The 24,605-nt window shown below is 45.2% G+C and overlaps 2 protein-coding genes across 3 annotated transcripts; one reads left to right on the forward strand and one right to left on the reverse strand.

The window, feature by feature from the left end:
• Positions 1-616: 616 nt before the first annotated feature.
• ccdc25 (coiled-coil domain containing 25) lies at positions 617-5,002 on the forward strand. The gene is made up of 9 exons (XM_036542116.1): positions 617-750; positions 1,131-1,178; positions 1,579-1,618; positions 2,032-2,083; positions 2,547-2,622; positions 3,262-3,365; positions 3,744-3,946; positions 4,239-4,284; positions 4,418-5,002. Exons 1-9 carry the CDS (start codon positions 726-728, stop codon positions 4,445-4,447), a joined length of 624 nt encoding a protein of 207 aa, XP_036398009.1. The 5' UTR covers positions 617-725; the 3' UTR covers positions 4,448-5,002.
• Positions 5,003-5,632: 630 nt separating this feature from the next.
• On the reverse strand, positions 5,633-24,518 carry LOC118786572 (ralBP1-associated Eps domain-containing protein 1-like). Of its 2 annotated transcripts, none has more exons than XM_036541706.1 (20): positions 24,034-24,518; positions 21,998-22,121; positions 20,249-20,442; positions 18,729-18,885; positions 18,344-18,453; positions 17,486-17,648; positions 17,300-17,363; positions 16,509-16,663; positions 15,771-15,892; positions 14,616-14,693; positions 14,170-14,257; positions 13,680-13,781; positions 13,208-13,280; positions 12,707-12,846; positions 12,424-12,488; positions 11,651-11,821; positions 11,167-11,256; positions 10,243-10,391; positions 9,837-9,942; positions 5,633-9,350 (listed from the first exon to the last, which is right to left on the reverse strand). In XM_036541706.1, exons 1-20 carry the CDS (start codon positions 24,184-24,186, stop codon positions 9,282-9,284), a joined length of 2,373 nt encoding a protein of 790 aa, XP_036397599.1. In that variant the 5' UTR covers positions 24,187-24,518; the 3' UTR covers positions 5,633-9,281. The 2 variants fall into 2 exon arrangements, with proteins under 2 accessions (XP_036397599.1, XP_036397598.1); XM_036541705.1 differs by having other exon boundaries at positions 14,616-14,696.
• Positions 24,519-24,605: the final 87 nt, after the last annotated feature.

Here is a 24,605-nt window from a genome sequence, read left to right on the forward strand (position 1 = left end):
AGAAGTGAAACCTTTCTTCTTTCCCTTTCCCATATGTCGACTCCATCCATTAATCACAGTGCCCTCTGTACGTTTTCATTCCCTGGGTTAAATAGGATGAAAAAAATATTGTGTAACAGAATTTTTTATTTTTCTTTTATTTTTAGCTTTCTTTTCTTATTTTTCTGCTGTCTACTCTGAATGTAATAGCAGACAACAGATGTAGATCTATCCAAAAATAACATTATTGTGATGTGTATGTCTGTAAGTGTGGCATGCTGTTAACTATTTTTAAAACTTTCATTAGGGTCAGGGTTATGGTTAGAGGTGTTACATGTGTAAAGACCACCACTATGGGCAGATATGCCTACAGACAGACCCTCTTCTTATAAAGAGGTTCATAAGAATAATTAAAGATTTCAAGACTTTACCAGGTATAATTAAAACATATCCACAATAATTATGATATTATGAAATAAATTGTGTCTGATAACAAAGACTGAAAAGTCTGAAAACACACAAAGCCTGACGCTTCACGGACCTCACAAGATGGCGACGGCTGGCGTCCAACTGCAGACGGAGACCGGAGGCACAGGCACCGCGGCGAGAAGGCAAACTCTTCCGGTGTGTCATTTCCTCTCCAGACTGATGCACGCTAGTTCGTAGCCTGCCAGTACAGAAGAGCTTATTTCTTTACCTTCTTGTCATTTTTTAATTGTTGTCAGTAGTTACGTCATTATTTCAAGATGGTATTTTATTTCACAAGTGCTGGTGAGTACTTTACCGACCATTAAAACACTCGACTAAAGTCACTGGTTTTAACTTTATTTAGCATGCTAGCCAGCTATAGCCAGCAACACAGGCCCTTGCTGTAAAACAGTTCTAGCAAGCCGGCAAGGCTGCACTGCAGTGTAACTTTTGATATTCCGCCCTGGAAATAACTTAATTATCTTAAATGTGCCGTCTGATGTGTCTGTTAACATAACACACAGCTGATTCTGGTAGTTAGGTAAATGTCATTAGCAGACTCGCTAGCTTTCTTGCTGGGTAACACAACAATTCTCTGGCAGCTAGCGCACAGATAGTAAGCTTCACAAAACAAACCCTGCCCGTTCAGTTGATTAAGGTACCTACTGTTTGCTTTTTTCCAGTTGTGAACCCGCCTTACACCATTTACATGGGAAAGGACAAATATGAAAGTAAGTAACTTCAGCTGTCAAGGCACTGCATCAGTAACGGTAACCAACAACATTAATTACACTACATTTGCCATGTCAGATCTGGTTAACATCACCATTAACTATATTCCGGGCAATCCTTATTAGCTTGCAGTGGTTAGCTCTCATTTACAGTTAACGCGTGCACGAACCAAGTGCACGTGGGTTTTAAAGCAGTAATTAATTAGTTCAGGTATTCCCCTCACCTGGTAATTTCAACACACATCCTTCATCCGCAAGTGTACCAAACTGCCACCCTAAGTGTTGCCCATGGAGAGGAGCCTGTGTCTTATGTGCTAATTTGGTCAACAGCCTTGTTTACAGTTTTGAATGTTGTAAGATTTCCATGCAGGAGTGATAGCTCTCTTTCCCCTTTCAACAGACGAGGATCTCATCAAATACGGCTGGCCAGAAGATATCTGGTGAGAGATTCAAACTTTAATTTAGCCGCTGTGAAATTACACTGTAACGGTACAGTGTTTGAATGCAGAGTACAGTAAAGGACCGAAAGGCCAGCTCCCCGTCAGCGAAGGGAATGGTGGATCAAGCAGCGACATTGAACAAGCGAAGGGTCAAATTTGTATTAATCCGTAGGATCGTTAAACGGGCGGTGTGTGCCGTCTTGGTAAAATAATCTCATCAGTGTTGCAGAATGGTTCTTAACCCTGATGGTCTAAGTAAGCAAAATATATAAACTGCTTACCAGGTTCATATTCTGGAATTTACCCGTGTATGATTTCATGCTGTAGTTGGTAGGTTTTACCATCAACAAAATGCATTTGCGCTGTGTTTCCGTTGTGTCCTTCCTGGTGTTATATGGTAATTATGCTTACAGGTTTCATGTGGATAAACTGTCTTCAGCCCATGTATACTTAAGAATGCCCAAGGTAAAAAAATCAAGTTTGACTATAGAGTTTGAATAGAATATGTAAAGACAGACATTCCATTTGTACATTTGGTTGAGGTATTCATAACATTTTGCACTTTCTGTGAGTGTAAATATGGTTACATATATACATATTACTTTTCTATATTATTTCAAACCTGTCTATAATATAGTTTTTGTCCTGCCTCATGTGAACCAAGTGATAAACCATGATGGTGTGTAGTTATTGGCTACAAAAGAGATTAACTGGTGTTCTTTGACTCTATATTGCATGTTTATAATATACTTTGTATTGCGCTGTTTTTTGTGTATATGCAGTAACTGCAACCTGACTTCCGCTGGCTTTCTGATGCAGGATTTATTTAATGGCTGTATTTTTAAACTCATTTTAGGCATACGTCAAACTTGCTTGTATTGCTGATAAAATTAGTTTTTTTTTTTTTTTTTTTTTTTTTTACATTTAGGGACGAACAATAGAAGATATACCCAAAGAAGTCCTGATAGACTGTGCACAGCTCGTCAAAAACAACAGCATCCAAGGTACTGCATGCGCTGGTGTGCCATACTTCCTCCGATTCATACTGCATGTGTGGATGTGCTGACCTGGAAGTTCACAAGAAGAAAAATGGCAAAAGCATACAAATTAACACATCATGTTTTTTTTGTGGTAAGAGAAAGAAATGCGGTATGAGAGAAGAAAGTATGGTAATCAGGCAGAATTAGGCTTTAAAAGAAAATTTCTGAAAGGCTTTCTTGTAGCTGTAAGTGAAAATACCGCCCAGGTAAAGTGTTTGGCTGGCCATTACAAGCATTTTATAGCCAGTGCCGACTGTAAGATTGGTGTCTGCCTGGTATGCCAAAACACTCTCCCTGGGTATTATTTTCAGTACCAGCAGGCTGTTTTCCAGAAATTTCAGCTCCCTTGGTGCCTTTTAAAGATTAGTTATTTTTAATGATGAGCCAACTGTCTTCAACAGAGGACATTTTTCAACATAGTGTTGGTTCAGTGAGCTGTTCTATTTTTCACTTGTTTAAGGAACCTGTTGAATGACCCTGTACAGAGTGCAGTAAGATCCCTTAGCAGTGTTACAGAAAATTACTCATTTACCAATAATGAGTGATGCAGCTAGAGACGTCATCCTGCCAATCAGATCACACAAAACTGCTCTCCTCTGTCAGGGTGCAAAATGAACAACATTAACGTTGTGTACACACCGTGGAGCAACCTGAAGAAGACTGGAGACATGGATGTCGGTCAGATAGGCTTCCATCGACAGAAAGAGGCAAGACTGAACACAGTTCCTTCCTCCGTTTCTACTCACTTATCTTTCAGATTTATTTAGGTATTTTGGAATTTTCAAACAATTTTGGCCTTGAAAAATGATGCCATCATGATATCCATAGAGCTCTCTATATACACACACATGTACACTCTTAAACTGGTGTATTATATGTAGCCAAATTGTTAATTTTGTGGATGTTCAACAGAAGTTTATGGGTAAGTGAAGTTGATGAAAAATGGATTGAAAATCAAATATCTGATAAAAATGTTAACAGCAAAGTTGCTAGTGGTTAGGTCTAAATACTGCCCTTAATTTTAGCAGTAGAATTACACCTTGCAGTGACATAAGAAAGCCAGAAAATGGGATGCCTGTTTGCAGGTGAAGATTGTGGCGGTTGAGAAGAAAATCAACGAGATCATTAACCGGCTGGAGAAGACGAAAGAGGAGCGGTTCCCTGACCTGGCGGCGGAGAAGGAGTCTCGAGACCGAGAGGAGAGGAACGAGAAGAAGGCACAGGTCCAGGAACAGAAGAAGAAGGAGAAGGAGGAGATGAAGAGGAAAAAAGAGATGGAGGAGCTCAGGTAAGAGGGAGACGCCACGGTGCGCTCACCTGAGAGCCAGGGTCCTGCTGAGCTGCAGGAACATAGATGCCAGACTGGGGTGATGAGTAAAATGCTAAACTTGCAGTTCGTGTAAGATGAATATTTTTTTTGTGCTGAAGAATGACCAAATTCCATCAGGAGTTAGCTGCCCCCTTCTTTATGCCGTCTTCCTCAATAGAGTTTAAACATCTCCTGATTATTCCGTGAGTGTTAGAATGGAGCTTTTAATTTCTGCTGCCTGATCAAACTGACAACCGTATGTTCCCTGTAGGAGTTACTCCTCTCTTATGTCAAAAGAAAACATGACAACCAATGAGGTAAGGAGCTTTACCGTGCCTCATATCGCTCACGTTATCCTGAGAAGCATTGTGTGGTTTTGGCAGCCCTTGATGTCACACAGGCTGGCCTCACACTGGCGCTGAATGTCCTTTGTAACTTTTTCTTTTTTAGGATGGGAATGATTCAGATGACTTCATGTAAAATACAGAAATTGCTGGAAAAAAACTAAAAAGGATTGACGCTAAAGCATCATGGGGCTTTATTTAGAGAAATGCCAAGAAGTGACACGTCATGACTCTTTGGCGGACGTTGGCTGTGTGTGGGAGACGTCGGTCCCTGGACTTTGAGTGCAGCTGAAACACCCGTTGCTTCTGAAACTGCGTAAGGACTTTGTGTGGAGGCCGAGTGACCCTGCAGCCCATGCTGAGGATACCGAGCTGTGGGGGGGGGGGGGTCTCGACCCTCCGACGAAAGGGAATGGACTGCTTCCACCCACTTCTTGTTAGAAGTGATTACCTGTTGTCAATAAATTCAATCACAAAGAAAAAGGATGCAGGAAAAACTCAAGAGGGAGTGTAATGGGGGGTATTATAGCCTGTAGGTCTGTCAAAATTATATTCCTAAAAAAATCTCAATAAATCTTCAGACAAAAGCTTAAAATGAAAAGGAGCTGGTTGGGTTGTAACTCCTGCATGGATTGTTCAGCCTTCTCTCTCTTTCTCTCTCTCACACACACACACGCGCACACACGCACGCACACACGCGCGCACACACGCACGCACACACACACACAGTGTTGAAGCAGGAGCATGAACAGATATGCCAGGCATGTACTCCTCCTTGTGGCCATATGAAGAATTGGTGGTTATGTTTATTATCCAGGATTGTTGCTTTATCAGTCAAAAATGTACAGTGTTATATATATCCTGATGGGTAAGAGCCTTTAACAGAAGCTTACAGTAATATTTTACACAATTCTGATTTTGCCTATGCTTGCTGTAAGTTGAAGTTTGGGGCATCTGCTTTCATTGGTTAGTGCATTCTTTGTAGGACAGTAAGCTTTGGTGAATATGTTTAGAAGATGTCTTAATATTGAGTCCAGTTACAGATATCAAGGATGGTGAAATGTATATCTTAGACTAAATCTGTGATATGTTTAATACTGGATTACCACTTTAACATTACATTTGAACTCATGCTGCACATCATTGCACTGAGATCTGTGGAGATGAGACCCTTAATTCTTAAAAACCGACTAGTGCTCATCATACTGGTCTCCTGGACCTCAGATTTAAGTCCTTTAATTCTACTGGACAAATAAAATCTGAACCAGAGGTTTGGCAGTTTGGACAGCTGTATGCATGAACTGTTAATCAAATGCCTGGGTTCAATTTCCCTGGGTTTTATTTTCTTACATGATCAACCTAAGTACCTTGAAACGACAATGAACATGCTTTATTGAAAAAGTATCTCTTTGGCCTTCACTTTGACAGTTTTTTTGAAATGGCAAACACTGGAGGTCATGGATGTCAGAAGAAGGTTATTTGGAAATTATGAAAAATGAAGACAACAAACATATTAAAATATATATTTGTGTAAAAATCACACAGCTTGCTAGTTAAGTCTGCAGAGATCCACCCCTACAGCAAAACACAATCTCACAGCAAAAAAAAAAAAAATATATATATATAAGCCATTAGGCAACAATGCAAATTTACAAACAGCATCAAAAGGTCTCAATGTAAGGCCCTTTGGCAAGTTTAAACACATGAACATGCTGGTAAAGAGGAACTGGAGTACCCTTTCTTCATGTGACCAAGAGTCTTTTTTTTCTTTAGGGGTTCACAGTATCAGGCTGCACCTCCAAAACTCTCCCAACACCCCCTCCCCCAACATACAGATACAGTACTGGACCATATTGAAGATGCTGGTCCAGTATGTCTCTCCTCAAAGCCCTACTTGCTATAGCCACTCCAGGCCACAGGGTGGCACTACATGCTTTTCATACAGGACAGATCTTAAAGGACACCATGCTGCATTTTACTTTGCTGTTCCCTGTAAACCCTTCATGGTGATTTCAACTCTTCCTCTTGTACTCAAAAAGCAGTAATCACGCTTTTCCCACTGCTACCACTGGGGAGGGGGCATATTATATATACTCACTGTAGGGGCACCAAGCTTTGCTAAATAGCCCTTTTTTTGCATTTGAAGTCTGCCTAGCTCCAGGCTGAAGTCAGCACAGCATATTCATATATTAAGCAACAGACACAATGCCACTGAGGCAACAGTTTGGTTAAATCAAATAAAGACTGAATTGCCCTTTGAAATGAAGATGGACAAGTGACTCCTCAGTTATTTGAACATGGCGACACAGTGCTCAATGGGCAGTGCTGATAGGCTTGTTAGCTTTTACTCTTGGGTGATTGATTTCCAGTTCCGGCTAAAAATGATTTCTCCAGTCACCCAGAGAGCTCAGGCCTGCTTGCTTGCTAAGAAACTAGAAGCTTTTTAAATTCATCTTTCACTGCTGGCAATATGAAACATAAGTTTAACTGGCTGAATAAACTGGCCAATTAATGACAGGTGTTGAAGCAAGCATGGTAGGTAAGAGCCACATTGTAAGTTGTAGATAACCTGGTAGCCACCTAGTTTCAAGACATCATTTAGCTACAGCCAGCAACGTTTGTTTTAATTATACCTTTGCAGATGCCAGACTTGGTTTTCATATTACTTCTTAGCACAGTACCTGGGTTTGAGTTCATCCCTACCCCCAAGCCATCTCATTCAGTGCTCAACACCACGGGATAACAGACTGCATTATCATTTCTGAAAAGTACGTGGCAGCCCAGGAAATCATATGTATATACAGGTTGCCTAGACTTTAAACAACTGCACATCAAAGCTGAGATAAGCTGTAAGCACTCTGCATTTATCACTCTAATCCTCCCTCCAATGCCTCTCACACACTTGATCTCCGTGCTCTCTTTGGCACGCTGACATCACGCTAATTACAAACATACATTCTTTATTTAACTCTTCAGCCTTCCAATAAAAATACATATCACCACACAAAAATGCATCTGGTGTTCACAAAAAGGCAGGGATGAGCTGTGAGCGGAGGGCTACTGCCCCCACAGTGGGGGCTCGTACGGATCTGCAGAGGCTGCTACGGCACTCTCCGCCACGCAGAGCCGTCCTGCAGTCTCCCACACCACTGCAGCGCAGACAGATGATGTCATAATCATGTGCACTTCAGATAAACCTGCCTGTGCACACAGCTGTGAACACATGCCTTTCTGTAAATCAAAGATGTATTTTTTTTGCGTGGTGTAACATATAAAATACTCCCTTACACAGCGGCTCTCCCCAACAACTGCGCCCTTCATCTGGGTCTCATTAAGGGAGAGCACTGCAGCAGAGACCTGACAGAGGCCAGAGTCTGGCCACAGAGAGCTGTCTCCTTCACTTTGGACAGTCCATTTAAGCGTGTGGATTATTTATGTTTTACACAATGATTGTGGCAGCATAACAAATTTAAGCAAATGTTTTTGTTGTTGAGGTTGAGGAACATTGTGTAAAAATAAATAAATGACACACTTGCTTAAATTTGGTAATTAAAGACATAGTGCATTGTGGTTACATTGAACTCAAGCCCAACTCCCTAGAGACAGGCTTAGTGGACCGGTCAAAGCAGAGCAAATTAGTGTGAGAGTGTGTGTGTGTTTGTGGGAGAGGGTTATACCACTTTAGAGTACCATCACAAATGAAGTCACACTAGTTATGATACAAAGATTAAAAAAAAATCAGGTGGTTCATTTTTAAGAGCTTGTTTTATACTAGAAGACATGAAGGTTAGAACTGTTTAAGAGGGGAAAAAAGTGCAGTTATTTAGCATCAGCTTGTGTGTCTCCAGCACATATTCCAGTGTTTGCATTAGGACTGCTTCCCAATAGTCCAGAGAGGTATGTGTCCTGCCGTGCTGGGGCTGAAACGCTAAAGAAATGAGGAAGAAACGTAGCGGGAGTCTCAGGTTAAGTGCTGTAGAAAGTCTGTGTAACCCGCTTGGGTTCAGTCTGGACTGCTGAGGGAAAAACGCACAGTGCTGTTGGCACGGTGCCACAGATGAACCAGTGCCCCAGAGCATGCTGGGAAAGCTCCTGCTTGTGCTGCTGTGACGTGTGGCGCAGAGGGTGGAAGAAACATCGATGGCTGTGTGGCATCATCTTTCACAGCCTGGCTGCGTGGCACCATCTTTCACAGCCTGGCTGCGTGGCACCATCTTTCACAGCCTGGCAGCGTGGCACCATCTTTCACAGCCTGGCTGCGTGACATCATCTTTCACAGCCTGGCTGCGTGGCACCATCTTTCACAGCCTGGCTGCGTGGCACCATCTTTCACAGCCTGGCTGCGTGACATCATCTTTCACAGCCTGGCTGCGTGACATCATCTTTCACACCCTGGCTGCGTGGCACCATATTTCACAGCCTGGCTGCGTGACATCATCTTTCACAGCCTGGCTGCGAGGCACGCCTTCATCTCATGTCCTCCTTCCCCAAAAGCGTTCTCGTTAACTTGATTATCTGCGCACCCCCCAATCAACCCCTCCCACCCACCAACGACCGCACCCCCCTTTCAGTCAAACCACAGTGCTGTACTGCTTCTGGGAGCAGGTGACCCCCCTTCCCCTCCCCCTGGGCAAAGTGGAGGGCGGGGAGGGAGAAGGGATTGGGGGTGGGGACTCTAGACTTGGGCAACATCTTCCATCTTCCAGCTCAACTGGAATAGCAATAAGCTTCTGCGGCAGTGGGGAGGGACTGAAGTCAACCGTTTTCCTTCTTTTGAAATGAAAGTGCTTGTTATTTGTGTGGTGTCTGACCTCCGTGGGTCTCGGGGACGGTGCGTGTTCTCCGACCGCCCGCAGCGTCAGCTCGCCGCCCGTGAGGTCAGAGGTCAGAGGTGAAGACGCAGGTTCTGGAGGAGGCCAGGTGTGTCCGGCCCCGCGGGGGCGTCCTCAGGGGGGGTCCCCTCCTCCTCACTATGCGTGAGAGAACGGCCTCAGCTGCTCCAGCTGCACCTCCAGCGATATCCTCTCCTCTAGCACGTCCTGTGGGGAGCGCAGCAGAGCAGAGCAGAGCAGGCTCTATTACAGCAATTATTATATGCAATAATTACTATTATTGCATACTTTACACACCTGTTTTCAGCTTGTTTAACCCTGACCCCTGGTTACTACTACTGTGTTACTAATGCATTCAACTTCCTCTCCGAGCTGCCATGGTACTTAACAGAATATGACATGTTATGTAATGACTCCTACTCCTATCAGATTGTGGTACTGCTCTTAGCCTCACCTACCCATGCACACTTTTGTAGGTCAATCTGGATAAGAGCATCTCCTAAATGGCTGAATATAAATGTAAATGTAGTAATAATCATGATAACCCCAAATAATTTCATGAAAAACTCATTTAGTGCATCCTCCACACTGTAGTTAACACTGCACCCTGTGCTGGTCCACAGGTGTCTCTTGGCTGAGGAGAATTTAAAGAAGATTCAGTCATTAACTCCTGCTGTTGGCCTGTACTCTCACCTTCAGCTGCTGTTGTAATTCACTGTTGAGTCTGGCCAGGACCGTGTTCGTCTCCTTGTTCCTTCGGATAGAGGCCTGGATGGTCTTTTTGTCCTTTCCCACTGACCTGTGTGGGGCAAAAAGATGCAGAAAGTCAGCACTAAACATCCCATTCAAGCTGTCAACCAATCACAACCCTCTCACCACAGCTACAATCAAATGCTGTGAACCTGTCTGCTCACTTCTTTACCTGTGTACAGATATTACTCACTCTCCCCTTCTACTCATTTGCCTGTAGCACTCTGACGTTGCTGATTACACATACTGCAGCCCCCCCAGGACTATAAGAGCAGCCCCTAAATGAGGAGATAACAGCCCAGTGACACCGTGCTGCTGTCTGTCCACCCGGTCATGTGACCGGCTGTACCTGGGGAGGGACGGCTGGGGGGCCAGGACGCTGGCCACCACGCTGGGCTTCTGTGGGGTTTCCCCAGCCTCCGGCCGCAGCTCGTCCTCCGACTTTAGCCTCCGCCGCACGGGTTTGGGTGGGGGGGCCAGGGGGGCGGAGCCTTTCGCCTGCGACAGGTCAGACAGAGAGGAGGCAAAGACACGGGCTCACCCGAGAACGCTTCTGCACAAGACGCTGCTTCCCACAGGACCACACAAAAAACAGCCGTACGGTATGCAAGGGCAGGATTACAAAGCACTGCGGGATGAGTGTCCTTTAGCACAATTACTCAGTGGTTAAATGTCTAAATAATTATTATTATATTTTGATATATTTTGGGTGGAGTGTACTCTGAAACTTCTGAAACATCTGAACACACGGACTGCTTGTGGTGAGAAAGTATTGCTGTCAAGTGTTTCCTGGCATGAATAGCCTCTCGCCCATTACAGGAAATCTCATGGCTGTGGCTGTGGGAGGACCGCAGACTATAGAGAGCGTTCTTTCGGCATTGGAGACAGAATGCAGACCTCAGAATTCAACACGGTCAACAAGACAAATAAAGCAAATTAAACACTGAAACAAGTGACAGCTTCATTTAGTGATCGCACTGTTGAAGCTACTGGCTGAATGCTGTAGGATACAGGTAACCTCTGGTGACTGAGGTTGTGGTCAGAACTGTTGGAGCTTACAGTCAGCATTATAGGAGGTTACAGTCAGCATTACAGTAGGTCACAGTCAGAGATATGGAAGGCTACAGTCAGACATATGGGAAGTTACAGTCAGAGGTATGGGAAGTTACAGTCAGAGATATGGGAAGTTACAGTCAGAGATATGGGAAGTTACAGTCAGAGGTATGGGAGGTTGCAGTCAGAGGTATGGGAGGTTGCAGTGAGTGGTACACACCGAGTTCACAGTGGCTGCAGGCCTCTCCTCGGCCTGGCTCTCTGTCTTGGCTGCTCTCAGTATCCCAGCAGACTCTCCTGGCTTCTTGCCCTGCGGTACACAGTACAATTATACAGAAAAAGCACACACAGCTACTCCTTTTATTGTTGTTACAAATCAATATCATAACTGTATCATCAACATACTATGAAAAGCAGTTCAAAATTTCATTTTTGTATGTCTTAAAATGGAAATTTATTCCTCTAGTGTCGACTTAACGGAGGAAGCTTGTGAAAACTCCACAAGTCCACAACATTTAAATATTCAGATGATCTGACTGTTTTGGAAGGAGCATGCAGGAGACATAAAACACTAAAATAAACAATACAGAATATAGATACTATCAGTATCCCCAGAGGGAGCAAATACAAGCCCAAATAATGCACACTGCTACAGCAGACTAGTGATAATAAATATTACAGTAACAAAGAGGAAAGTAGCCCACTGTGCTCTCCGCATGCTGGTCTCCATTTACGGAGGGCTGCTCCGCTGCAAACACTTCAAACTGGCTGAAGTCGGCAAAGTTGGGCTGTTCTGGGATCAGCTGCGGGGAGGTGCTGGGGTGAGCTGCAGTACCGTCTCCATCCACCGAGCGGTGCCCATGCGTCGCTGTGGCCTAGGGTCAGGCAGATACAGAAACAGCACTGTTAGACGCAGTATTTGCATTACAGTCTAGAAACATGACACAAAGCCAAGTTATACACAGCTAACAAACATTTAACAAAAGCCAAATAGCTGTATGCTTTATCAGCTGCTTGAGGTTTTTATGCTTAAACTGTGTTTGATCATGCAGCACAGGTCTATGCTAAACCTCAGTTTGGTTTCAGTCTGAAACAGCAGGGCCATGTCTGCTAAGGACATACACATCCACAGAAGGGCTCAGCTGAAATGATAAGCACGGTGAACCTCTGCAACCGTGTCGTGCGTCTCACATCACTCTCCCGAGTTCCTCTGAAGCACAGAGTCTCAGGGGAAAGTACAGTCATTCTGGAACTCCCCTTCGGAAGCCGAGAAACCAAAATTCTGGAACTTTCCATGTACTGTTGTTACAGGAATTCAGCTTCTGCTTTTGTGCCCAGCTCCTGTTGACTGAAATTCTGCAAACTCTGCACTTTCTGTGCTCGCCACATATAAAAGGACGCAGTGAGAAAGGGCCCAGATCATGTGTGGCCTGCACTCGGGAGGAGTGTCTCCCTGGGGACGGGCACTCAGGCCTACCTGTGAAGGCTGCGGTCGGGGGGGCACAGCCGGGGGGAGGGCCGCGTTTCCGGCTGCCTGCGGTCCTGTAGCAGAGAGGGAACACAGCGGTCAACATGCTGACCACAACTGAACCACAACTGATGACAGTATAGCACAGTGGTCAGCAAAGGGTGACCAAACAGTCATCCTGCTGTACAAACAGGTGATGTGTCACAGTGACGACACATGGGCTGCTGCTAAATGAACGGATATTATAATGACAGGAGAGAGAGAGACGTGCTTATTCGGACTGCGAGACCACCTGCGGGGACAGAGGTGATAGAGGCGAGGTTTCTGTTCATGTCCAGGGAGGAGGAGCGCGAGTGGGAGGCGGAGGGTCTGGGAGGGGGTGGGGGCGGGGCCACTGCTTTCAGTCCCTCAGGTGACGTCCCAGAGTGCGACCTGCAACCACAGCGAAACGACACCCTCCTGTAAGAGACCCTCGCTTACACCTTACTGTTACAGCCCCCTGGTGTCATGGCCCCTTACTCTGATGGCCCCTCAAACCACCCTTCAGCCACAGATTCCCATATCACACATTCATATACCATAAAAATAGCTCTTTCTGCATTTATACATTTAAGTGGAGCAGCATGCACATAAGCCTACACAATCGACAGGTCAACCACGAAATCTGAACCTCCAAAAATCACTTCATCAACATCCACCAGAGCACAGAATGCAATAAAAGGACCATTTTCAGGTTTTACTCATTTTAATTCAGCATTTGAACCCCCAAAAACAGAAACAAGTGCCATGCTACCTTTGCCTTGCTATGACGCTCACAACTGGATCCTGATCTGAGGTGAAGGAGTCAGAGCTGTTATAGCCATCGCCTGTGAGACACAGAAAACACCGAATCAAAAATAATGTCTTTTCACAGACTTACATTTATGTTACATTCGAACCACATGCCCACACACTGCTTGGGACTGAGACCACTTCATTATGAAATGTCACAATATTAACATTAATATGATTTACTTTTAACCTACCGACCAGAGCCCTTAACCCTTTTGGCTGTTACCACAGGTTGAGGTTTAGGGTGTACGTGTGTATTTAATATAGGCAGAATACTACTTTTACAACTGATAAATTTCTAAGGTCTTAGGGACAAACATAAAATACTGGACTGTTATACTCTCTACAGTGTAACGAATCCCTTAAACGGAATATAAAACAGCACACTGAATATTTCTGCATTATTGATTTCTTGAGGGGCTGTGTAACCTTACCTCCAGCATTAGCAGCCATAAATTGCATGGATGTTGCCATCTTACTCTCTTCAGACAGTTCAGGGGGTTTGTCTGAAAGAGGGCTCATTGGGTGTGTATGATCTGCAAAAATAAACCACATAAGCGTGATTAATACTACAGACAGAACACCAAAGGATTTCTGTTCTGTTTTGCTTTCTCTATTTTTGAATTTCATTTAAAATATCACAGCTTTTACCACTCACATGCAGTTGGGTTTAAAGTATTTTCACCAGGATGGTTACTATGTTTTATGACTGGAGTCATATCTCTCATTCCCCATCAGGCAGAAAAACCTTACCAAATAAATTAAAGAAAATAAAAAATGATGAGTTCCGCTACACATCTGACATCAAACAACCAATTGACCAATCAGCCGTAGAGCTGAGACGATGCAAGGAGAGCTGCGCAGTGGAGGAGGAGGAGGAGGAAGAGGAGGAGGAAGAGGAGGAGGAGGGCTCTGCTCTCTCACCGCTCCCAGGCCTCTTCAGCTCCAGCTCCTGCAGGTGGATCTTGCTGGGGGTCATGCGGATGGGAACAGGATGCACTATGGCCGTGTCCTGCAGGGAGGCAACACGTCCATGTCACTCCTGTCTCCTAACGCATGTGTGCCTTTTATCTTAAAACATCTTTAATGCGTTCTGAGTATGCTTCTGCAATGCACTACGATAATAATACAGTAAACCACTAATAACTTTTCTAATCACAGTTTCAGATGCAATTTAAAAAATGGTGCAAAAATCACATCATATCAACATCGCATCACATCTTAGGAACATGAATTTGAAAAGGGGCGAGGCAGAAGTAATCGATCCTGTAAATAAATTCATTCAGAGAGGATGCACACTACAGTAACAGGCTTTAGGGAGGAGGCTACAGTAGCAACACACTAACTAAGATAACGAGGGGCTGACTTACAGGGTCGGCTGGTGCAATGTTAGAATCAAAGTGAGTCAGAGTTTGTGAGCTGGAGGAACGTTCACTAAAAGTCTCCCACTGCTGGACAGACAGAGCAGAGACACATCAACACAATGGCACCACTGCAGAGGCAAGTTTCACATCCAGTTACAGCAGAAATCACACCCCGTTGCAGTGGAGAGCACATCCCATTACAATGGAGAGCACATCCCATTACAATGGAGAGCACATCCCATTACAATGGAAATCACACCACATTACAATGGAAATCACACTCCATTACAATGGAGAGCACATCCCATTACAATGGAGAGCACATCCCATTACAATGGAAATCACACTCCATTACAATGGAGAGCACATCCCATTACAATGGAGAGCACATCCCATTACAATGGAAATCACACCACATTACAATGGAAATCACACTCCATTACAATGGAGAGCACATCCCATTACAATGGAGAGCACATCCCATTACAATGGAAAGCACACCCCATTACAATGGAAATCACACCCCATTACAATGGAAATCACACCCCAATCACACCCCATTACAATGGAAAGCACACCCCATTACAATGGAAAGCACATCCCATTACAATGGAGAGCACATCCCATCACAGTGGAAATTGCTTCCATCCAATTACAATGGCAAATATAGCATTTTGCAAAATATATACTTTGTAAAGATAAAAATGGTATGAATATGGTTAATACAAGCTATGAACATAATAAAACACGAGCCCTGTCTATGATGAATTTTTCAGCCCTGCTGAAACAGCTGGGGAGGATGAAGGCATCGCGGAAACTGATTGATTACATTTTCATTATGTGCTCCCCCACAGGTTTCTGCTAAATCACATCCTGCTGCATTCATCTGAGAGAAAGCGGTTTTCTCTGATGTTAAACGAAATTTCAGCTGCAGAGCGCTGATCGTCGGTATGATCAGGCCTATACTATGCCTCCATTTGACCTGAAAATTGCTGAATGGCTATATAACAACAGTATAAACACTGTATTCATGCAGAACATCTTTATTAAAGCATTAAGACCACTTGTGGATGGTTGCCAGGCATGTAGTCTTCTGTGTGTGCAGTGACCGGATTTTCCCAAGACATCTTCCCATCTGACACAGACCAATCCTGGCAATACCTCGTTGCTCTGGTTGAGCTCGGTCCAGTTCTGGTTGAGGGAGGGCATGGACGGAGACTTGCTGGGCGTGGCTTCCGTGGGGGAGGTGCGGTAGCCTGCCTCGGGGGCCTGGCTGGAGACCTCTGAAACCACACACAGCGAAGAGCGCTCAACACACTGCATCCAACACAGAGAACGCACTGTCAGTCTCAATCCTGTGTAACTTCTGCAGCTTTGACACACACAACAATCTGATTACCTGCTTGTGTATTGACTTGGGCTGGGCCCCCTTATAATTCTGCTTTCTCTGACAGTCATGATGACAGTGTAGTATGCGTGTATGGATTTACTGTTGTTGTGTTGAAATATGTGGCGTGTTTTTATTGACCAATGGCTATAAAGCAAATAGAGTGAATATCCCTGAGACTATCTCCACATCTTAATGTAACAGTAATTCAAATCTATGGTTTCAAACACTTCTATCTCTACCAGCTGGCTTGCATCTTGCCTGACCAGCTAGTGAAACTTGGTCATGCAGCGCTTCTAATATTGTTGACTCCTTATATGGCTTTTTGCTTGTGTTGTACTCTGCCTCACCCGTAAGTCACTTTGGACAAAGGTGTTTGCCCAATGAATAAATGTATATGTAAATGTAAATGTAGCTGAACTGTGTGAGACATGCAGGACTCCGCAGACTGGGAGTGACCACACCTTGTTCCATCCTCATGTATAACCTGGCCTTCACTTAGCCTGTTTTACCGGTTGCGTCGTCCAGGTCGATGAGCTTTGGCATGAGGCTTTCCGGCAGCTTCTCCGGAAGGTCGTAGCCGTTCTTCCTCGCCACGACCAGGTGGAACGCCGCACAGAACTCGTCCAGCGTCAGAGCGCCGTCTTTGTCAAAATCCGACAGCTCCCTAAAGCGCACAGAATCACAACGCAACTGAAAATGGATATGAAAGGGGAAATAAACCGGGACAGAAGTGCTCTGTGCATCACACTGACAGGTAAAGGGCGTATATGACATACTGAGAAAATGTTCAAAGAAGAGTGGGGAAAATGGTGAAACCTGATTGGTTCTGCATGGTGTAACCCGACTGGTTCTATTAGGGGGGTGGCTTTTTCCTGTCTGCCAGAGGAGTGGTCAGAATGGTACTGTTAGCTTGTGAGTATGAAGTCTAATGTTGTGCTCTTAATTTGAGGCACTGTACAGTTTGGTATTACTCTTTGCAGCAACCAGTTGATGTTTTTATATTTAGCCATAGCGCCTTTTTTAGTCAACAAGATATATCACATGGATTTGTGTACATGACATTTTGTGTATATACTGTGTATACTCTATATCCAGTCAATATCCCTGTTTATGTCAACAACAGTCATCACAGTTACACTTTTCCGGATACACAGAAATGTTTTTACTGAAAACACAGCATGAACTCATTCATGCTGACATGAGTACATTTTACTTGGCTGATGCTGACACATTTTTAGTTGCCGAGGTGATGGAATATGACAAGCATAACGCAGTGCGATCTCTGCCAAAACTTACTCACCAAATGTGCGACAGCTCAAGAATAGGCAGCTTTGATTTCGTGAAAAATTCCTTTGCAGCAGAGCCTACAGAAAGAGCAGAAGTCACAGAAAGGCAGTTCCAGAGCGAACGGTTTCACTGCAGCGTGTCTGGGCTAAAGCGATTAGCACACCACTGGGTGGGGGTACGGGACTCAGGCGCTGCTCACCTGGGATGAAGCCGCTCAGGTCGGGCTGGATGGTTCTGAACTGGGTGATGTAATACTGCCGCTGCTCGTCGGTGATTCGCCAGGGGTCGTCGTAGTTACTGGACTGCCTCTGGATTTCGTTTGCCACTGCAGCTGGTGCTGCGGTTCGTACCGATGCGTTCTCCTGCACAAACAAACCAACCGGCATGGCAGAAAAGAACTCCTCACATTAACTATGAGAAAAACAACATACGTATCACGTGCATCAACAGTAGTATGATTTCTTGCAGATGTTATTATGCTAGCCTGTAGTTCATAAAAAATCCTCAGTTTAACATGGCCTGATCTACCATGCCTGGGCACTTAGAAACAACTGACAGCCGAAAGAGCCTAACATTTCCACAACATGTCTGTTATGTTGCTGCAAGGTTAATGTATATCCACAGCCTTACAGCAAAGCTCTGAAAAGGTCATGTTTTAGTTTGGGCAATGGGTGCATGGAAGTGAATGTCTCTGGGTGGGAGCTTACTAGTGGAGGTGTATTGATAAGGGGCAGTTTTTGGGCTGAGTGGTGGAGGTGTATTGATAAGGGACAGTTTTTAAGCTGATTGGTAAAGGTGTATTGGTAAGGGGCAGTACCTGGGCTGATTGGTAAAGGTGTATTGGTAAGGGGCAGTGCCTGGGCTGATTGGTAAAGGTGTATTGGTAAGGGGCAGTACCTGGGCTGATTGGTAAAGGTGTATTGGTAAGGGGCAGTACCTGGGCTGATTGGTAAAGGTGTATTGGTAAGGGGCAGTACCTGGGCTGATTGGTAAAGGTGTATTGGTAAGGGGCAGTACCTGGGCTGATTGGTAAAGGTATATTGGTAAGGGGCAGTACCTGGGTTGGTGGAGGTGTGCTGATAGGGGGAGTGTTTGTAAAATTGACCCAGTTTTCCTGAACTGGAACAGGGGGGCGGGAGGACCACATCCCATCATCCACTACTGGCCCTGTCAGAACAGACACCATGGGAAAAAAAAGAAAGAAGGAAAACAGGTTAAAAATATCAGATTCATTCAACTCACAACACATTCCATCCACAAGGCCGTCTCGACCAAAGCCTATCTGATGTTCATTGATGTGACACCCTTCACCATAACTGATACTGTAACCAGCTCACAAACCAAAGTTTGCCTGTCAGAGTTTGCTCATGAACACCCCCCCCCCTGACTATCATGTGAACAGCCTCCTCTGAACTCTTCTGATTGGTCACCCATGCAGTCACCTGACGGGGCTTCTCCAAAGGGAGGCCAGAGTGCGCCGGGGGGGAGGGGCTGTCTGTCGCAGTTCCCGCCGCTGGGCTGTCGCTGGTGCTTCCTCCAGGCGTGGGGGGAGGCGGGCGGGGAATGGTGAGGGGACACCACGGGAGACACGCCCTCAGGCTGGGGACAGCAGAGGAAACAGAGCATTCACTGATCACACAGGCACTGCCCTGCGTGGCTTTAAAGCCGCAGATACAGAATACATCAGTCTTTAAGTGCTCCACCATCACGCTACTGTCACTCTTATCCAGAGTGCCTTACAGAGGTTACAGCATTTTGCATGTTATCCATTTACACAGCTGGATATTTACTGAGGCAACTGTGGGTTAAGTACCTTGCCCAAGGTTACAGCAGCAGTGCTCCAGTGGGGAATCAAACCAGCAACCTTTTGCTTACAAGCCCTGCTCTTTACAATACAATCTATTTGCTGACCAATGCAAAAACTTTGCTTTGCTTCTCTTGTTTCTCGAAAAATGAACACCTTTACGCCTGTAAAACGGAAAGAGGTGATTTTTTTTTGTACTCAAATGATTCAGTGAGGAGTTCAGTACGTAAAGCTGAAACGAGTATCAGATATGATACATTCCTCCTCATGGCCAATGCTGGGAAGACTGCCATGAGCTCTCCAAGCATGCCAAAGTCCCAGCATGCCGTTCCTCCCTTAGGAAGCCACCAATATATGCAGTGGTCTGTTACACATTTCGTACACAGCTGTTTTATGTGGTAAAGGTATTTCAACAGTACAAACCAATCAGACTGACATATGGCCGCACAATTCGCAATTCCAAGTCAGCACTTCCATCCAGCTCCATTTACGCTGTAACAATGCTGATTAACTGTGCTGAGCTTCCTCGCTGGCACTCTGAAACCCCTCTTTCCTGAAGACGCGCACACCTGCCTTCCACTAAACAAGTATCCCGGGGTTTTTCCACCAGATGCTTCCCGTTATCCTGCCTGGAAATCAGCCACGCTGCAGACTTTCACTACGATCGCTCCACACTGCCGTCGCCTTTGAGCCCAACGTGTGGAGCCCGCAAACCGAAGGCTGCCGATACCCCGACACCCTCAGGAGCTGAATCGCCGAAGCTGGGGTCACTGTGGCAGTAAGGAGTGAAAACATACCCCTGTCGAGCAGACGCTCATTTTTGTCACGGAGGAACACACAAAGCTCTCAGTGCACTGCCTGATAAGCTCAATTTTTATTACTGCTGACAACACATAATCTTCTGTAATATTACGAAATAACAAACAACATATCTGTAACCCCCCCCAATTCTTACCATGTACCATACCTTCCCATCTCAGTCACAGAGACAATATCACATAATGGCTGAAAATTACAGGTGTACAACCGGGTGCTTTACCTGGATTGTTCCTCTACAATATCAAGCTGTAATAAAGAAACATATTTAAAAGGGAAGCTATGCAGTTTAGCCTGGATAAGGGCCTCTGCTGGTGCCACTCTGTGGCCGGCGAGCCTCACCTGCGGTTCCACCGTAGTCCCGTGCGGTTGGACCGCCTCGTGGGTGGGGGCCTTCTTGGCCTGCGTTCGGGCCGACGGGGGCAGGACCGTACCGGGGTAAGACCCGTGGTTCTCCGGGTCGGGGTACGCCACCACATGTCTGACCTCCTGCTCATTCTTCCCCACCACGAAGCGCGGCAGAGGCAGGTCCTTCACTGTGACACACAGAAAAGCATTCATCACGCAAGGAAAACGGCAGCAGCCTTCACCTGGCTGACTGACCCGCGTCCCATCCTACCACTAACCTTCCCATGATGCTGTGGGCTTGGGAGGTGCTGGAATACAGGGATGAAGAGTTATGTCTTTAATGCGGAAAAGTAACACTAAATTGAATTCAGTATCCAAACTGGAGGAAGCAGTTTGACAGACACTGAAAGGCCAGTTCTTCCTGACATTGACAAATGTCAGTTCTACCCATTTCCGCTACCCCAGGCCTGTGAACATGTGGCGTAGAGGGTAACCGCAAACTTGAGGCTGGTAATTAATACCTGTGTGTATATTCTATTGATTCTATTGAAGGTTTTAAGACAACCACCACAGGGAACCAACATGATTACTCAACAAAACAGTAACATTGACATTCTGCCTTTTACAGAATAATTTTCAAAGTATCCACTGTTGATCCAGAATACATTAAAAACACAGGATTTCAATGTCCCTGTCTGTCATGATAACCGCTTTTGACAACGCATGTACGATAACAAGCCCATAGCTGATAACCCTGACACAGCCAAAAGAAGTCAGTTTTGTTAAAAAATAAAAAAACAACACCAAACAGAATCATACATGGCAAACAAAAGGTACAATTTGACATGCACAGAAGTTCCTCTCCTGGTTCAGTTACACGAGTGACACAACTTCCCTGAATTGTATCTGTGGTGTTGGCCAGTTCGAGAGCTGACAGAGCTCTCGCTTCCTGTTGAGTCAGTTTCTGCTCCGTGCCATTGCTGTTTATAAGAGCTCACCAGCACGGTTTTTACCACTCCCCTTTGTGTTCATATGACTCTCTCTTTCCTTCATGTATTATCTCACTGTAGTTTAATTTTTAGCTCATGTCTGTCATCTCCTTCAAGACCCATTCTGAAAGCAGTCATCAGCAATTTTAAAGTGAAAATGAGCAAAATAACCTCACAGGATCTGGGTGGGGGAGGTGTGTGTGTGTGTGTGTGTGTGTGTGTGTGTGTGGGGGGGGGGGGGGGGGGGGGCATTTGGTTTGAACATAATTTTCCAGTTATTCTGGCTGTACATACAGGTGCCTCTTTGCCAGGTCAAACGTGTCTCTGTCTGGATATGACAGATACAGGAGGGCTGGCGGCACAGCGGATGGACACATATACACACACAGACAGACACAGACAGACACAGACACAGACACAGACACAGACACAGACACACACACAGACACACACACACACACACACAGACACACACACAGACACACACACAGACACACACACACACACAGACACACACACACAAGCAGCAACCCATTCCCAATGATGCAGCACATTAAGTGCAAGAGCAAGGTACCTTTTGGGCCTCTACTTTCATTGCCCACGTTGTTCACAAGGTAAGATGCAAGAGCCAGAACTACACACACCATTTACCAGAATGGAAATGCAATATGGTACATCAGCAGAACATCTTGTGGTGCATTAGAACAGCACATGAGACCTTGTGCCACGAGCTCTCGATGCTGTATCTGCTCACCGGTGTTCAGGCTCTCCACACGCAGCGGGAATCCGGACTGCGCCACCGCTATGAGTTTCAGCGCTATGTAAAACTGGCTCCGTCCAAAATACCCGAGGCGAGTCGCACCGCAGAGCTCAGTGATCTGCAAGGTAAAAACATCGATCACCAACAAAAAAAATCAACATGAAAAGAGACACATTTCATCAAACACTGGGCCCGGATTCACAGCTTGGCCATTGTGGGGGGGGGGAACATTTAAATTGCTTACTCAACACCAAGGAAAAACTGTGGATGGAGTGAATCTGCACCTTTACTTTCTATAATGCTACTTTGCTGTGATTTAACAGACACTCTTATCCAGAATAACTTACATATTTTTACATGTTATCCATTTATACCTTACTACTATACTACACTGCTGCAGAAGATTTCTGTTAAGACCATTAAATCTCTCAGCAGTTAGCTCTTTGGCTCTCTTTGAAACAGCTGCATTGTATGTGGATGTTTTAAATAATTTCCCTTTTCTCCATCTGCACTTCACTGAGCTGCTCTCTGTATTAGATGGTTGTGATATTTTTGTATTACTGATAAAAGAGCAGAGCTTCATGGACCACAAAGTGGGTGGAGCTTCCATGCACTGGCAATCAATGACTTGTGCGAACCAATCAAACAGTTTTGCTCTTCACACCAAAACACCACCCTTGGCTCAAATCAGCAAGTTAAAGATAGCACACCACAGCTCCACCCATACTGTTGTTCATGAAGCCTCACTAATTTTACACGTTGATGGGGCTGAAACTAAAGTGTGCCTTGTTTTTAACATAGTTGGGATTAGTGACCAACTCCCTACTGAATCAATGTCCATGTAACATATCAATCTGAGTGACCTTGAACATCTCATCCACATTTATTGTTCAAATGGGGAAGAAGTGACACAGAAACTGTGGAAACGGCTGCAGGAAAACACAAAGATTAGACCTTCTGAAATGTAAATATACAGGCATAAGGGCACTGGGAGAAACTGAGTAGGAAGAAAACAAGTACTGTTTTCATTCGTGACGGTAACTTTCAGATCCAACAATCCTGAAGCATTACCGCACAGGGGAAAGATATTTATCAAACAAGAATCTTAATTTCAGCAATGTAGCAGGCTAGACAGCTGGTCTAACCAACGTTACACGTTTCTGCTGCAGTTAGCAATAAGATCGGGGCTATCTTGGGAGAAGCTAGTGTAGCTATCTAGCTGGCAACCGATCTAGCTGCTGACCGACTTCTTCCTTATTCTGCCTCATGTTTGACCACAAACAGCTGTCTTATGTCATCACAAGGACTCAGTACATAGTCCCAAACATCTTCCGCTATCAGCCCAACATGAAAAGGGAGTATGCCGTAGCTAGCTTGAGTTTTTGTCTCCTGGTTGTACCTCCTATTCATGGTTATTTTGTCAGAGTCACTGCTGTATGTGATCAGATCACGAATAAACAACCATCTTCTCAACTTATTTTATTAATCGTTAGCCAGCCAAAATGTTGCCAGTAGCCACACCTACCAGTAGCTAGCTATATTAGCTATGTAAGCTCACAAACACTACTGAAAGAAAAACTAGCTACCTTTACCGTTAACGATGGCTTGCGTTAGTATGACAAAATGTCTTCTACGCCCCATTTCTGCAGTTAATTTCACTTAAAATATGCTAGATAGCAAGCTACTGATGTCAAAACCACACTGTCACAGTTCAGTCCTTGTGTTGGCTAATGTTAGCTAGTCAGATAATCACAAGTCATAGTAGCTATCCTGCTGTCGGTCGTCTATCTTTTATCTTCTTATTCATATATTTGTAAAGTATACAAATGAATGACACACGACTTACTAGCATCCCCACAGTGCTAAACTAGTCATCTGGCAAGCTAGAACCATCTACAACTCAACTCGATTTAGCAGGACCAGCTAGCTGCTTAGCCAGGCACACTTCCCAAAGTTGTGTTGCTACCCCAAGCTGCATCTTTAGCCGCAGTTTGTGACAGATGCGTTAGCCCAGCCTGCTGTCCCGTTACCTGCAGGACCACCTCGCTGGGTAACCGGGCCACTCGGAAGAGGTCGAGAACTCTGCCGTTACACGCCACTTTCTTGGTGTTTTCCGTGTCGCAGTAGGCGAACAGGTCCGAGTAATACTTCTGCTCCGCCTCACTCAGCGTTAAACCTTCCATCCTCGCATACGCGACTGCGCTACGGCGAGCTGGACGGCGGAGGCATCCGGGGCAGGCAGGGAAGCGGGTTCGGATGAACTCTGCAGACTCACAGCACTGTCGGATGCGCTGACATTGTTGTCAGCCCGCAACTCCCGGCGCTCGCATCGCACGCCTCGCAGGGCGGAATGAAAAGCTTTGCTTTGCTCCTTTCTATTGTTATGTAAAGTTTCGGAGTGGTCCTCGGAGTTTTAATTTTTTAAAACGGGATACTGCAATGAGCAACAAGGTAATAATAAAGTTTCAAGCTCTCTCGGCTCCTTCCCCTACCGACCGACGCCGCCATTCCTGCGACCCCGTGACGTCAGAGCGCAGACAGCGCGCTGTCGCGAGCGGAGGGGAACCCGGATGGACAGTGTCGGTCCAGGACAGACAGACAG

This window comes from Megalops cyprinoides, chromosome 12 (assembly GCF_013368585.1).
Source record: "Megalops cyprinoides isolate fMegCyp1 chromosome 12, fMegCyp1.pri, whole genome shotgun sequence".
In the NCBI taxonomy this organism is placed as follows: domain Eukaryota; kingdom Metazoa; phylum Chordata; class Actinopteri; order Elopiformes; family Megalopidae; genus Megalops; species Megalops cyprinoides.

Excerpts from the sequence above, each read along its gene's own strand:
- ccdc25 (XM_036542116.1), top strand. The coding sequence starts at position 726 with ATGGTATTTTATTTCACAAGTGCTG. Across the intron at positions 1,179-1,578 it reads GGGAAAGGACAAATATGAAA|ACGAGGATCTCATCAAATAC; the intron begins GTAAGTAACTTC and ends CCCTTTCAACAG. Across the intron at positions 1,619-2,031 it reads GGCTGGCCAGAAGATATCTG|GTTTCATGTGGATAAACTGT; the intron begins GTGAGAGATTCA and ends TTATGCTTACAG.
- LOC118786572 (XM_036541705.1), bottom strand. The coding sequence starts at position 24,186 with ATGGAAGGTTTAACGCTGAGTGAGGCGGAGCAGAAGTATTACTCGGAC. Across the intron at positions 12,847-13,207 it reads AGCGTCATAGCAAGGCAAAG|GTCGCACTCTGGGACGTCAC; the intron begins GTAGCATGGCAC and ends CTGTGGTTGCAG. Across the intron at positions 9,351-9,836 it reads AATTACAACAGCAGCTGAAG|GACGTGCTAGAGGAGAGGAT; the intron begins GTGAGAGTACAG and ends CGCTCCCCACAG.